Below are 15,820 nucleotides of genomic sequence, written 5' to 3'. Positions count from 1 at the left end.
ATGTTTCATCTTTATGTTGCATTTAAAAATGTTATATATATATATATATATATATATATATATATTATCTGTTTATTGCTCAATTTAGTCATACTTTCTTTTCATATTAAATTGTGTTATTCAAATTGTTAAAATTTGGAAACATGCTAGAAATTAATTTAATTTGTCACTTAATGTTATTCTTTGTTAACATTTCTCTTTCATATATTATTATTTAAGTTAATTACCTCCCCATTACAGTTAATGAGTTATGTCCCTGATATGTACTTTCAAATTAAGTGTTGTCAAGTGCTGTTCTTCTTTAAGTAAGGTCTCAAGGTGAACTTTAAGTGGGTTTTAACTGCTAGTTAGGCCTATGTGCTGCTGAATATACTATATATTATATATACTAGTACTATATACTAGGTGGTATATAGACCCCCCCGTGATGAGGTAGTTACGTTAGAGTAACTATCTCAGTAATTAGCTACTTTCTTGAGAGGTTATCTTGAGATGATTTCTGAGCTTTAGTGTCCCCGCGGCCCGGTCCTCGACCAGGCCTCCACCCCCCAGGAAGTAGCCCGTGACAGCTGACTAACACCCAGGTACCTATTTTACCTTAAGAGTAACTTAGCTAAAGTACTGATACGAGGCGTTAGAAGACTGGCTGTAGGTGTCGTAGTGAATTAGTTACTAGCAGAGAGGTGGTCTTAGGCATCAATTAACAAATGTTAGAAGAAATACAACAAGTGTTAGATGTATTGGGAGGTTTGTTAGCAGGAAGTTAGTAGTTTGGGGAGTAGAAGAACTCCCAGAACCCCATTAAGCAGGTGTTAGCGATGTTAGGAAAGTGCTTCAAAGTACAGTAAACAGAAGTTAGAAGTTTGCTGCTGAAAGGGAAGCAGGTTTTAAGTAAACATTAGAAAGTGTTAGAGAAGTTTGAGAAAGCGTTTTCAAAGCGGGCTGAGTTAGAAGCTAGGTGAAAAGCAGCTCAATTACCGACTCCAAAAAGCTATTCTTCTCTCTAACCGACTCAAAAAAGGTTAGAAAATGATGGCATAGCAGTGAAAGAAAGCTTTACAGAAGTCGAACTAGTAAGCAATTATAGAAACATATTATCCAGAGAAAATGTAGAATGGTTTACAACAATAACAAGTTGTATAGAAGAGAATGTTAGACATGTTAGACAAGAAAACAAAAATAATTTATAAAGAGAGAGAGAGAGAGATTAATACAATGTGTTGACAAAGAGAGAGAGAGGGAGAGAGAGAGAGATTAATACAATGTGTTGACAAAGAGAGAGAGAGATTAATACAATGTGTTGACAAAGAGAGAGAGATTAATACAATGTGTTGACAAAGAGAGAGAGAGATTAATACAATGTGTTGACAAAGAGAGAGAGAGATTAATACAATGTGTTGACAAAGAGAGAGAGAGAGAGGGAGAGAGAGGAGTGAGAAACGTCAGGTCTCAATATACAATTTACTAAAAGAGTTGAGGACACAGGTGTAGCGGAGTGGACAACTGCTCAACAGAAGTCAACAGCCAGATCTTCGGCGACCCTTGCCCGGGAACCCACAAATACATCGAAGTCCACTACGCATGCGCCTTAGGTAACTTTTCGAGTCCTCCGTCGGCGCCTTTGTCCTTTCTGCATTTTCCCCGAATCTTATCTCCTCCTCCTCCTGCTCAGGAGGCTAGTTTCTAGAGGAAGGAGAGGTACTAGGAGCCTAACTAGTGCCTTAACATTGTTGCTACTAGTATTACTAACACTTAGCACTTCGAAGTAGCGATCAGCGTAGCGGCTGGTCACCTAATTCGTGAATACGGTTGAAGCAGTTCGTGATTTGGCGAAGCGGTTCACCGGTTCACACTAACAACGGGGATTGGGTTTGTGGCATAGATCAGCTAGTCAGTAGCAAATAACCTTACTAACACCACTAACTAATAGAGCCGCGAATGAATGGTTTTGCAGTCTCGTTCGTTGAGGGAGGGAGGATTGGGGGGTGATGAGGGATTGGGGGGTGATCCAGGCAGTGATGCTGCCAGTGGAAGAGTTGAATGGATACGAAACGTACCGCACCAAGCAGAAACGTACCGTACCAAGCAGAAACGTACCGTACCAAGCAGAAACGTACCGTACCAAGCAGAAACGTACCGTACCAAGCGAGGAGGATACTACAGACCAATAGTGATACAATTATTCCTCTTTTTTCCTTTCCTTCCTTCTTTCTCCCCCTTCCTTCCCTCATCCCCCCCCTCCCCCTCCATCACAGCCTCCTCCAGTTTCACAAGAGTTGACGCGGCCTCACCCCCCCCCCCCCCACCTCACGATCCTATCGCTGATTTACGACAAAATAGTCCGGTATTTGGACATTTTACCCGAACAATTATCTTCTTTTAGCATAGTTTATTGCGTCATAACACCCCCCCTCTCCTCTGCACCCCCCCCCTCTCATCACACACACCCCCTCTCATCACACCCCCCCTCCTCGTCTCCACAGAATCACTCCTCTAGCTGCACTTACACCCCCCCCCTCTCCATCTAATATCCCCCCCCCTCCCCAACCCAATCCCCTCTCCCTCCTCGGCACTCTCCTCCAAGACACAGTGGAGGGGTAGTTGCAAGATTTGGAGGAGAGGGGGGTGGTAGTGGTGGGGGGGGGGAGAGCAGAATGGATGGCTTTTGATGTGAAGGGGTTAGGAAATAGCCAGAAAGAGAGAGAGAGAGAGAGAGAGAGAGAGAGAGAGAGAGAGAGAGAGAGAGAGAGAGAGAGAGAGAGAGAGAGAGAGAGAGAGAGGGAGGGGGGGTATGGTGCGCCCCCCTCAAAGAAGTGAGGGGTTAGAACTAGCGAGAGACAGAGAGAAAGTGGGGAGGGAAAATGCAGAAAGGGAGAGTAAGGTGGGAGGGGAGGGAGGGAAACAAACGATAATGGGAAAGAAAATTAGTAAACGGAGAAGAGGAGAAGGCAGCTAATACTGTATATTAGTCACCAGTCACATGCTATTAGTGGGAGGGGCGTGGGAGGGGAGTGGGAGGGGGTGGAAGGTGTTATTGAGATAAGGATCTTGATCAGGTAAGGCCCAAAAAAATGTGAGGAGGAGGAGGAGGAGGTCTTAGGAAGATAGGAATGGACAGAATAACGTGGCGCGGGATGAGAAGGAATTGGAGGGTCGATGTGTTGGAGGAAGGGGGAAGGTGTCGAGTTGGAGGTGAAGTAGGAGGCTCCTCTAGAGGAGAAATGAGAAAGGTTCAGGAGTTCGAGGAAGTAAATAATTTGTTAGCTATGGAGGGAGGGGGAGAGGGAGGGTCCAGGTAGTTAATTCTCCCGCCAAAGGTGTGTGAAGCCGCCACCTTCTCTCTCTAGTCTTCACTCTTCTCTCCCTCCACCGCTTCTCTCGCTATCTCAGCGTCTCACCGTCTCTCAGATCTCATCTTAGCATCACCCCACAATCTCCTGATCGCGACTCAGTAGCCTTCAGCAAAATTCCCTCAACATCTTTACAAACGGTGGTCAAAAGATTTACCCGACGTAAATACAGACTTAACTACAACTTGTAATAGATTATTATATATTCATTCAATGTTCCCCCATGACTTGGGTGCCTTGAGAGTTCCGGGTATTATTTATTTGAGAGTTGTATGGAAGGGGTCGTACGTCTGGCAGTGCGGGGGCCCCGGCTAACTCCGCCCCCTTGACGCCACTTGTGTTGACGGTCGGTTATTAAAACTTCAGCATTTAAGATATAGGTATATCGTCCACCTCGATCGTCCCTTACCCCCCCGGGACGATTTACGAGACTATATCATTACAGATTTATATACCCGCCATAGTAACGTTAATTCGGGATATTCACGGTGTTGGCGGGTTGGCTAAGATCAAGCTTGGAGCATTGGGGTTAGCGGCCAGTGTTGGGGTGGGGGAGGGGGGGGTGGGAAGCAAGTGATAGGTGGACCTGGTTTGTTTTTAATTCTCCTATTTCTTCTTTCTTGCCTTGTCCTTCTTGCTCCCTTCACGATTGAAACACGGACATAATCATTCTCTCTCTCTCTCTTGCTCTTGCTCTCTCGCTCTTGCTCTCTCGCTCTTGCTCTCTCTTGCTCTTGCTCTCTCTTGCTCTTGCTCTCTCTTGCTCTTGCTCTCTCTTGCTCGCTCTTGTTCTCTCTTGCTCTCTCTTGCTCGCTCTCGCTCGCTCTTGCTTGCTCTCGCTCGCTCTTGCTCTCTCTCTCTCTCTCTCTCTCTCTCTCTCTCTCTCTCTCTCTCTCTCTCTCTCTCTCTCTCTCTCTCTCTCTCTCTCTCTCTCTCTCTCTCTCTCTCTCTCGCTCTCTCCAGATCGTGCGTAAGCTAGCCTATTCACCGGATTGAGTCCCTTCATAGCTAAAAGATATGAGCACCTATTATTCCTGACCGTGGGATAGGAGCGTGAAAATCTCCCTGACCGTGGGATAGGAGCGTGAAAATCTCCCTGACCGTGGGATAGGAGCGTGAAAATCTCCCTGACCGTGGGATAGGAGCGTGAAAATCTCCCTGACCGTGGGATAGGTGCGTGAAAATCTCCCTGGCCGTGGGATAGGAGCGTGAAAATCTCCCTGCGCGTGGGATAGGTGCGTGAAAATCTCCCTGGCCGTGGGATAGGAGCGTGAAAATCTCCCTGGCCGTGGGATAGGCCCGTAAGTACCTATCCCATCTGTCCGGGAGGGTGAGCACACAACTAAGGCTTTAGTGCGGCCACTAACTAACCCCGGCTTGTGTGTGTGTGTGTGTTGCATGTCGTGTCTGAAAGGAATATCTTTTTGTCTCTTTTTCACGCAAGCTGCTCAGGAAAGCCCTCTTGTACCATCGAAGCCAACACCGCCCGCTTCGGCGACGGGTGTCCTGGTACCCACAAGTACCTGGAGGCCCACTACCAGTGTAACGCAGGTAAAGTTGGTATCCCCCAAGTGGTACCGGGGGGGGGGTTTCAGTGATGTTTGGTATACCTTGAACTATTGATTTTCTAGCGTTATTGTGGTTTCTACTTTGTTATGGCGTTTGGAATCTATGTGATGCGCTATTCTTTTGTTTCATTTTGCAAATTGTTATGATTTTTTGGGGGAAGATTCTCGTTATTTATCTCTCTCTCCCTTTTTTTATTATGGTATATTCATATTCCTCACTTTCTCCTGTGTTTGCTCTCTTCCACTCTCTTTCCTTGCTACCATCTTCCCCTTTCTCCGCTAATCTCTCACATTCTCCTCTTCTCTTTCTCTCTCTCTCTCTCTCTTGTCTACTCTCTCATATATTCATGTTAATCATTTAGTGGTCGAGGCCAGCTGTGATGTCATTATGAACACATCAAAACTGAGGCTGACGTGGGATAAACTTTGTGAGCGGTGTGAGCCATGGTGCTATTTACATGTTAATGTGGCCCCCCTGTCACCCTCCTGGCCCCTGGCCCCTGTCACCCCCTGGCCCCTGTCACCCTCCTGGCCCCTGTCACCTCCTGGCCCCTGGCCCCCTGTCACCCCCCCTGGCCCCTGTCACCCTCCTGGCCCCTGTCACCCTCCTGGCCCCTGTCACCCTCCTGGCCCCTGTCACCCCATGGTACCTGTCACCCCCTGGCCCCTGTCACCCTCCTGGCCCCTGTCACCCCATGGTACCTGTCACTCCCTGGCCCCCTGTCACCCCATGGTACCTGTCAACCCCTGTAACCCCTGTCACCCCCCTGTAACCCCTGTGGCACTGCCTTTTCCTTCCAGGTCTTACCAACCCTCCACTTTCCAAGGCTTAGTATTCTCCAGTCCTTCCTCTTCCTTCCAAAAAATGTAAGTCTCCAGGTTTGGTATCCCTTGGTCTCTTGTGTCTTGCGTTTGTGTATTTCACTCGCTATGGGATGTTGGTGGACCATCAGCCTGGTCTGTCAGTTCTATCTTCATCATTCTCACTCTTCAGTATCTAGACCTAGCGGTTACCTCTATTCCCCATTGTGATCCTTCAGGCCTACAAGCGCCTACTAGCCTTACCCATTAAGACTTCAGGACTAACAAATTCTCTCTCTAGGCTTACCCATCAGTGTCGAGGCTGACAGACTCCGTGTAGCCTTATCCATTAGTCTCCCCAAGCCTGTTCTCCTTCCCATCAGCTCTGAGGTCTAGCTATCTGTTCCATTAGTCCCTCGGACTAGAAGTTCCCTCTTCTTTCCCATCAGCCTCAAGCCTGCAAATTTTCCCCCTCCTCTCTCCTGTGATATCTTCCCTCTTTTATCATTCTCCATGTTCTCCCTATTACCGCGTGGTGCATTATTTACCCCTTCTTCTTCCCCTCCCCCTCTCTTCTTTCCCCCTCTCTTCCTTCCCTCTCTCTTCCTTCCCCTGAGTGTGTTGTGACACCCGGGCCGCCCCATATTGCTCTGTTTACTCTTAAGTTAACTGTTATATGTTACTGATGTTATGGACGCTGTAGTATGCCAGTGGCGCCTCCAATGGTACTCTTAGTGGGTGATAAATCTCTTGTATATGGCACTTGGAGTAGCCCGAGCCTTGGGGTTAACCCCCCTTCTTGTTGTTGGCATTGGCAAATGGGAGTAGTGTGTAGTTTCATGGTTTATAAAGTTGTGCTATAGGGAGAAGGTGTAGTGTATGTGTGTGTATGGTGGACTAATTAAGGTTTGTTTGTTCTCTAGCCACTTCGACGACCACTACGACCTCCAGGCCACGACCTCCTTGGTTTGTGGCCACGCGGCCGCCTATACGGATCCTGCCCACTCTCAACACCAACAACACTACCACTACTCTTCCACCTGCCACTACCACCACCACCACTACTACCACCAGTAGCACTACGACCACCACAACCACCACCACAACCATACCTCCCGCCACAATACCTCACGTGTCGGAAGATGGAGATGTCCCAGACATTGAGGTCCCTACTACAGTGAGTGGAGGAGAGCCCACGAGTCTTGGCTCGTCCACTACACCTGCCACGCCCTCCACCACCGTCAGCAGCTCCCCAACCACTTCTCCGCCCACTAGCACTCAGGCGCCGCCCGTGGCACCCCCGCGCACAGATGGTGACTATAATGTGCCCTGGTGCCCGCCGACGTTTGGCCGTGGGTTGTACTGGAACTGGACACGCGGGGGTGAAGTGGCAGTTCAGCCGTGTCCTGGCGGTGCCTCAGGTTGGGCACGCCGGCCGTGCCACTCAGCAGAGTGGGCGGGCCCGGCTGACCTCAGCGAGTGCCGCAGTGTGTGGCTGGCAACCCTCAAGACTCGCGCCAGCTCGCACGACTCACTGCTGAGTGTGGCTGCTGATCTAGCCACAGTCACTGCCAGCAAAGCACTGTATGGCGGTGATCTCACCACCACCGCTCGCCTCCTCTCCACCTTGGCCTCGCGCATGACAGAGCAGGTGCGCGACTTTCCAGACCCGCGACAACGGCAGGATCTGGTTACGGAAATGCTGCAGGCGGCGCTCGCTACAGGATCTGCCCTACTGGCGGCGGGCATGGCGGGGCCCTGGGGAGACCTGGCTGTCCGCGAGAGGCGCCATGCCGTCACGCAACTCATGGTGGCGCTGGAAGAAGCTTCGTTTCTTCTGGCTGACGCTCTGCCCCCTGGCGCCCAGGCGGCACACTACAGGTCACACGTGCTAGTGTCAGCAAGGTCAGCCACGCCTGACGGCTCCTCCGTCCGTTTCCCTTCCCCTGAGGACCAGAATCTTGACTGGGTGTATGCTGACTCCGTCATCCTCCCTCCAGAAGCTATTCTGGAAAACAGTGATGGAGGATCTACCAGAGTTGTGTTTCTGACTTATCGTCACCTGGAGGATTTGCTGACGCCCGGACCGGAGCCGCTGGACCATCGTGCCGGAAACATCAGCCGTTTGGTCAATTCGCGGGTCGTGTCGGCGTCTCTGGGCCGCGGCCGCCACATTCAGCTGCCGGAGCCAGTCACTCTTACCTTCACTCTTCTGAAACGTGAAAACGTAACTCGGCCCGTGTGCGCCTTCTGGGACTACACGACCTCGGCTTGGAGCGACGAAGGCTGTCGTGTGCTGCGCTACAACCGTTCCCACGTCACCTGCCAGTGCGACCACTTGACCAACTTCGCGGTGCTGATGGAGGAAGCCGCAGGCGGCATGGGCGAAGATCCGCAGGCGGCGCTGCGGATTCTGGCGTACGTGGGGTGCGTGGTGAGTCTGGTGTGCGTGGCGGGGTCCTTATTGGTGTTCTCTGTGTTTCGCGGGCTGGCGTCGCCCCGCACCGCCGTGCATCGCCACGTGTGTGTGTGTCTGACGGCGGCCGAGCTGGTGTTCCTGGTGGGGGTGTGGCGCACGGACGCCCCTGTGCTCTGCGGTGTGGTCGCAGGCATTCTCCACTACACCGTCCTCTCCGCCTTCGCATGGATGTTTATGGAAGGTAAGGCATCTAAAACAATTTATTAATCGCGTTACTGAATTGTAATTAAGCCATTTTATTAATAAATTGTTGATAATATCATTAACTTGAGGTGTTGACCAGACCACACACTCTAGAAGTTGAAGGGACGACGACGTTTCGGTCCGTCCTGGACCATTCTCAAGTCGACACAATCGACTTGAGAATGGTCCAGGACGGACCGAAACGTCGTCGTCCCTTCACCTTCTAGTGTGTGGTCTGGTCAACATACTTCAGCCACGTTATTGTGACTCCTCGTCTGCATTAACTTGAGGTATTAATATTGTGTGTGTAGGTGTACATGTGTACTTGAGTGTGGCGCGGGCGGTGGAGTGTGATTCTCTGAGACTTCGTTGGTGGCACTACACCCTGGCGTATGGTCTCCCGCTCCTGGTGGTGGCCGCTGCCGCCGTCATCGACCCCTTCAGCTACGGCACCGCCCACTACTGCTGGCTTCGTACCGACAACTACTTCGTGTTCTCCCTGGTGGGGCCGGCGCTGTTGCTGCTGGCCGCTCATGTGGCCCTGTTGGCAGCCGCCCTTATCTACACCTGCAAGCTGTCTCCTGACGATGCTCTCAAGACCAAGGAGATGGCTCGGCTGGACTCCAGCAGGTGGGTGTTGCTCTTAAACTCCTCTCACCACGTGGGATAAACTTAGTCTTTCTGTCGACCTATTGCCCAACAGTCGCTCACGTCACTTGCACAAGTTCCCCATCACCTGGATGTTTTGGTCTTGTGTTCCAAGACTGTAATCTCACTGTTCAAATTTTGTGCTGTATTTAGGCTTTTCTTAATCACTGTTAACACTTCCTTTAAATGCCATCTGACTGCTTTAGAATATAAATTCCGTCTTGGTTCCCTTGGAAATAATGTTGTGGGTGAAGATTAACTTGCCCACCCCTCCCCAACACCCCCCCCCCCTCCTCCTGTAGAGGATAGATGGCCATGTCCAACTTTTTCTCTAACTTCTCCGTCTCTCTCCTCACTGGCAGCGGCGTGTACACCAACGCTCTCCAACACCGGCTCTACTCTCGCCTGTAAGCCAATAACACTGCATGTCTTGCGCATAGCGTTTCTTTCTTGTCCTAATGTTGTTATGCTAACTCGCAAATCTATTCTAGCTTTTTGTTTTTATTTGTGTGTGTCGCACCACCTCATTTTCTGGGGGAATGTGTGTGTGTGTGATTTTTATTTTGTGTTTAACATGTTATTGGTTTTGTCTGGTAAAATATGCTCGTTTCCCCTCGCCTGTCTTTTGTTATAGTTTGTCAGTAGCTGACATAGCCGCTTGCCTATTACTTCTACTTGCTACTCTGTATGTTTTACTCTTGAGTAACTGAATCCTCTTATGACCTCTGCTTGTGGAACTAGAGCTTAACTTGTCTCTTTTCAATTTCTTTCGCTGACCTGCATCTGATCCTCTGTTCGTGTCGTCTCAACCTCTTGCTTCCGATACCTCACCCATCAGCCACCTCTCTGGATTCCTTATTGCTCGAACAAATCCACAAGGGCTGTGACGAGGATTCGAACCTACGTCCGAGAGCATCCCAGACGCTGCCTTAATCGACTGAGCTACGACAGGGTCGTAGTTGCTCGCCTCATATGGTGATGGGTGATTGGTTTGTGTGAATTATATGTTGTTGAGTATCATTCCTTCACTCCATTCCTTTATCCAACCTCCTGTCCTGACCTCGTATGTCGTTATAGATTCAGCTACTCGGAACAAGTTCCAAGTAGCACGGGCTATGGTGAGCCCGTAACTTACCTGGCACAGGAGCGGGGCAAAAAGCGCGGGCTATGGTTAGCCTCGTGGACGGGAGATGTCTCCTGTGACCTCGTAGCCCTTCCAAGTGCTATATAGTCGTACAGACTTCGTTCTCTCTCGTTACGGGATCACCATAGCCCGTGCTACATGGATATTTCGTTCTGAGTAGCTAAATCTAAAACAACAACAGGTGCTTTCTCCTTATAATTCCACTTGGAACAGGAAGACCATCTTGCTGACCTTCCCTTGGATAGGAACCAAAGGTTAGCTGACTGCTAGGTGATCAGAGGCATCAGGTGAGAAGATCACAGGGCAGACGCGTTTGGGCAAAGTTTTCTTTTTACCTGATGCTTTTTCACCAAGCAGTAAATATGTACCTGGGAGAGTTAGAGAGCTGTTGTGGGTGGCATCCTGGGGATGGCCAGTAGCTGGCCTAGTGCAGGGGGGGGGGAGAATCTGTGGCCTTCGAAAGCCATATAAAATTCATATGAAATGTTAATATAACCTTGTATAATGAACAATGACATTATAATAAAATTAGTTTGATAACTTGTAATGCTTTAATAGTCTGACCTTAAACTCGAAATCAAATTTATCCAGAATATTTGTAGAATTAGAGAAACTTAATTCCTTTTTGTCGTAATAAAACTGTGATGCCTTTCTAATTATTTATTAATATGGCCAGTATCGCACTCTTCGTTAGATTAAACATGGGATCCAGTTTATTCCTTAAAAAGTATGTATACAAAATTATACATACTGCTATAGCATGGCATTTATACTGCTATATTTATGTATAACCCCCTCAAGCACAAATAGATGAGTACACACACACACACACACACACACACACACACACACACACACACACACACACACACACACACACACACACACACACACACACACACACCACCTGTTGATTGACGGTTGAGAGGCGGGACCAAAGAGCCGAGCTCAACCCCCGCAAGCACAACTTTGTGAATTCAACTAGGTGTATACACGTATGTGTAAAATTATTTATAAATTGTCCTCTATTCGACCCACCACAACACCGTACGTTTATTTATTTATTTATTTATTTATTTATTTATATACAAGAAGGTACATTGGGATTGTGAGGATACATAGTATAGTAATTACAATCTTGTAAAGCCACTAGTACGCGCAGCGTTTCGGGTAGAAACGTTTGTTGACATATGTAGGGAGGGACGGATTACCTTTCTCAGATCGATGTGAATTATACATAAAAGAGCTAATGTTAATGGACTACGTAGTTTTCCTTGTAATAACGTTTCCATTGTGGTCGTGGTATTGAGCAAACAAAAGATTCTAAGAGTTTCTTTATCCTCTGTACTACACCAGTCATATTATCCCCTCACCATCACTGTTGATTATAAGTTTTTTTGATATAATCAACTCGTCAAACTGTGACGCAAATCTGAGATCGGTGACCCGTGAGCTCGACTGGCAGAGGTCAGAGGTCACGGCCCAACATGAGACATTCGTGTTTATCTAGGAGAGAAATGTTTCCTTGATATGTAATGCTAACATAGGCTTGGGTGATCAAAGATAATGGAATGGTGGATATCATTACCAAATAACAGGGTGGTGTGATGTGGGGAAAGTTTATTATTTCTGTCTCTGGGATGGCAGCATAAATGAAGGAGAAGGAAGGCAATTTTGTTTATAAAAGGCAGCATAAGTGACGCCCAGTTGATTAATTCCGGTTTTAGATGGCAGCAGTAGTCATGCCGAAACATAATTCTCACGCGAGATGCCGTAGCGAGAGATGCGCCGAGGCATTAATTTCAACATTTAATTCAGCAGAAGTGACGCCAAAAGTTTATTAATCTGTGGAGTGATAGCAGCAAGTGTGACAGGCGATGGGTGGGAATAAATTGACTTTTATAATAATGCAAAAAGAAGGGAAAAGACCGGATGGAGGAGGCGCTCCCGCAAGCCTAGTCTCCTGTAATTTTCTCGAGGCGAAACAGAAAGGTATATATTTTTAAGGTGAAATTTGATTTGTAGTCGAGTTAGGTTTCAAATTTCAGTAACCATTCGATAAAATAATTTTGTTTTAATGTTTAGTTGTTTAATTATTATATTTACAACTAAATTTCAAACGACGAAACGTTTGAAAATGAAGGTGGAATGTATTTATAAAATTATTATATAGACGAACTCGCATGAATTTAAGTTGTATAAGTTAGGCTGTGGTCTAAGTGAGTTGACAACTCCACTAAGTTACCTTGTAAAAATAAGGCTCTTCCCACATCCTTTATATTGCTCATTAATGATTGTGTTGTGACCGTACTTATTACGTTTATACTTAAACAGGTTTCAGTTACACGATGCAAATTTCGTTGTGCTCGATCGTAAAGCGTTTATGCCTCGCATTAATTACTGGACAAGTTTGCGTGAGGCTTTCTTTTGGTTAGTTCGTCTGAGCATGTTGAGTTTGGTGGGTACGGCCACGGGTTGCTGAGCTCGGTGGGTACGGCCACGTGTTGCTGAGCTCGGTGGGTACGGCCACGTGTTGCTGAGTTTAGGGAGCACGGCCACGTCTTGCTGAGCTTAGTACACTCAGTAGTCCGGACACTTTGTATGCCGGTGTCCGTTTTACGTTTAATTGAGCGGCGACGTACTGGCGACAAGTGAGAGCAATTGTCGAATTTACATTTACCTGACTGGACGATACATCGATGGCCTTGCTTCTTGCTTGGTCGCCGTTTGATCCCCGAGCGTCCAAGTGCTTGGGCAACATTCCTTCCTTCCGGCCTATCCCATTTGACTGATTGAAGAATATTAAGCCACCGCAAGAGGTGGCACGGGCATGAATAGCCCGTAGGTGGTAGATGTTTACAGTGAATGTTTTTTTGGTCGTGTAACAGCTTAAAGTGTCTCTGAACCCCTCAACCGGCCTATCCCAAATCCCTATCCTCATATAGCTTCCAAGTGCCACGGAGTTCTAATAACTTGATGCTCTCTCCTGGTGCTCTCTCTCCCTCTCTCACCTTACAAGCGTTTACACCATCATAATACAAGTTAAACATGCAAAACATATGCATGGTGTCCATGTATAGCACCGGCTGACTGAATACCACGACAAAAACAGCCTAAGAAATCCCAATTTAATTAAGTCCCGACTGGGCGTTGAACAATGACCAAGACGATGTAGATGGAGGTCTATCTACATTGTGTTACGGGCTCACCATAGCCCGTGCTACATGGACACTTCGTCCTGAGTAGCTAAATCTTTAACAACAACAACTACTACATTGTACTGGTCGAGGGTGTCATGTTCCCAAGGTCCAGCCTTTGTCTAGGCCTCCTGGAAGGTAGCCTAGTCAACCAGGCTGCTGTTGTACGCTGCTGTTCGTATGAGTAACAGTCCGGTTGATCAGGTCCTCTGTGGAGGTGTTTATAAAGTTCTCTTTTAAACACAATCCTTAATTTCTGGCATAACCTGTTTGCTTCCACACTAGTAAGTCCATTGATAATACAAGTTGTATTAAAGTTTCCGCAAAAATAATTGAAGGCAAGCATTACATGTTACCGTCAGATAGCTATGTTTTTGCTCTGACAACTGGATTAGATTTCGCTGGAGAGTTGGGGGAGCAAGCTGCTAGTGTTTGCACATATACATTAAAATCTGGAAGCATCCTCTCTGGCAGTCTAGTATAGCGGTCATTTGTTTGTGTGCGTGCACGTATCATCTCTCATACAAATCACCTAAATATGCTAATTTTCCTAATGTGGCATAATTGAAGGCTTGTATGTAACACACAATATATATTCCTGATTGGTGAAGCAGTGGAGCACCCTGTGCATGTCCCGGCTGGCCAGGCCATGCATGGGTCCGTCCAGGACGGCTGGCTGGCCAAGTCATGCATGGGTCCGTCCGGCCGGCCGGCTGGCCAAGTCATGCATGGGTCCGTCCGGCCGGCTGGCCAAGTCATGCATGGGTCCGTCCGGCCGGCTGGCTGGCCAGGTCATGCATGGGTCCGTCCAGGACGGCTGGCTGGCCAGGTCATGCATGGGTCCGTCCGTCCAGCCGGCCGGCTGGCCAAGTCATGCATGGGTCCCAGCGTCCACTGTGCTGCCAATTTAACCAGCTGACTGATGCATATTCAGAGAATGCTTCATGCCTCGCCGCTCGTCAACAGATTCGTTATCAGTATATATTTCCTCATTGTAGGGAACATAACAAAACTTATCTTTTTCCCCTATGTACGTAGTTTTACGCCACAGATTATGGGTAGTGTTTTTTTAAATGACTTGCAATTACCATTTTAAGTGAGCATTCAACTCGTCTTGTGCCTGTTGGGTTCTAAAGCCTCAGGTTCCCTGGTGATGTTGACAGCATTCGAAAAAGTCATAAAGGCATTTTAATTGCTTAATGCACTTCGGTCTCTCGCTATTCCCTAACATTAATCATCAGGTACATTATTGCTTTAATCTTTGTACGTAAATTAACCAACGAGGAAGGAGAATAGGCTACGTTGTACGATGGGAGGAAGACGGCGATCCTGGAATTTACAATTATTTTTAACAGAAACTAATAGCTGTTGAGTTTGAGTACAATATTTGCACGCTTGGTTGTAAGTGTTCATTATTTAGCAGGTAACAGAACAAGAAATCGAAAATATTGTTGTTACAACCGTTGGATAGGCTGTTACCGGTAAAGTTTGTTGTATGTGGATGGGGGCTAGTAATGGTGGTAATGTTTGCTGAAGTATGTCTTGCTGTCTTGTGACGGGTTGGACATGTATATGAGTGGGATTGGGTGGTTATAAATAGGAGCTGCCTCGTATGGGCCAATCACGGGAGACGTCTCCCGTCACGCAGGGTGCAGTCGCACCTCCACAGATCTCCAGTATCATCTATTGATACTGGTAATGGCTCAAAAGGGCCACCACTTACGGGCTATTCATGCCCGTGCCACCTTTTGGGTGGCTTTAATCTTCTTCAATCAATCTTATGGGCCAATAGGCCTTCTGCAGTTATCTTTGTTCTTATGTTCTTATGACGGTGGGAGAGACGGCAGCAATGTCTGCTGAGTTGTGACAGTGGGAGCCATAGCAGCTTGTCTGCCGTGCTGTGGTCCACGGCCAGTTTGTACTGCTCCAGGCACTTACTCACCGACCCCTCCACTCATGAATGCATAACATTTCTCCTCGCTAATAGGTTTCGGTAATCCATGCTATAGATAATTGTCACATTTTTGCCCGTTCTTTGTGTCCATTTTTCGTTTCATATTTATCTTTTCTCGATTTCCGTATAATATTAATCCTTTTAAATTTGCTATTATTTTTTTTTGTTCGTTTTTTAGTCGCGAAATAAATCTGTCATTGAGGGAGTTTAACAAGGTAATCGGGGTCTTTTATGTATAGACCAATAAGACGTGAGCATGGAGATCAAGATGGCCTCCTGTCGGTGCGTGTCATTTTTGTCGGGCATGTCGTAAATCCGCGGTGTCCCAGGCCGACCACGCTAGCCCTGCTCCGTAATTAACCTCACTCGGACGATTTGCATAGTAACAGGATAAAAATACCCCATAATTACCGTCGTTAAAACAAGAGTGGCTGGGTACTTAGCTTCCCGCAGCCTGCCTCTTGCCCGCGGGGAACTCGTTGCCGAGTTTGCAACT

At 47.6% G+C, this 15,820-nt stretch overlaps 1 protein-coding gene across 4 annotated transcripts in view; it reads left to right on the top strand.

The window, feature by feature from the left end:
• Nucleotides 1-15,820, top strand: part of LOC123746966 (latrophilin Cirl) — a 32,769-nt gene that overhangs the window by 8,021 nt on the left and 8,928 nt on the right. For 3 of the 4 annotated variants that reach the window (XM_069317424.1, XM_069317422.1, XM_069317425.1), the window contains exons 2-4: nucleotides 1,486-1,592; nucleotides 6,643-8,379; nucleotides 8,693-9,011. In XM_069317424.1, the coding sequence (XP_069173525.1) occupies nucleotides 1,486-1,592; nucleotides 6,643-8,379; nucleotides 8,693-9,011 (2,163 nt within the window). Of the gene's footprint in view, nucleotides 1-1,485; nucleotides 1,593-4,794; nucleotides 4,902-6,642; nucleotides 8,380-8,692; nucleotides 9,012-15,820 lie in introns of all 4 variants that reach the window. The other variant, XM_069317423.1, reaches the window with a different exon arrangement.

Source organism: Procambarus clarkii, chromosome 87 (assembly GCF_040958095.1).
Source record: "Procambarus clarkii isolate CNS0578487 chromosome 87, FALCON_Pclarkii_2.0, whole genome shotgun sequence".
NCBI classification, from domain to species: domain Eukaryota; kingdom Metazoa; phylum Arthropoda; class Malacostraca; order Decapoda; family Cambaridae; genus Procambarus; species Procambarus clarkii.
The sequence above is the reverse complement of the archived record's forward strand: the minus strand, read 5'-3'. Positions and strand labels throughout refer to the sequence as shown.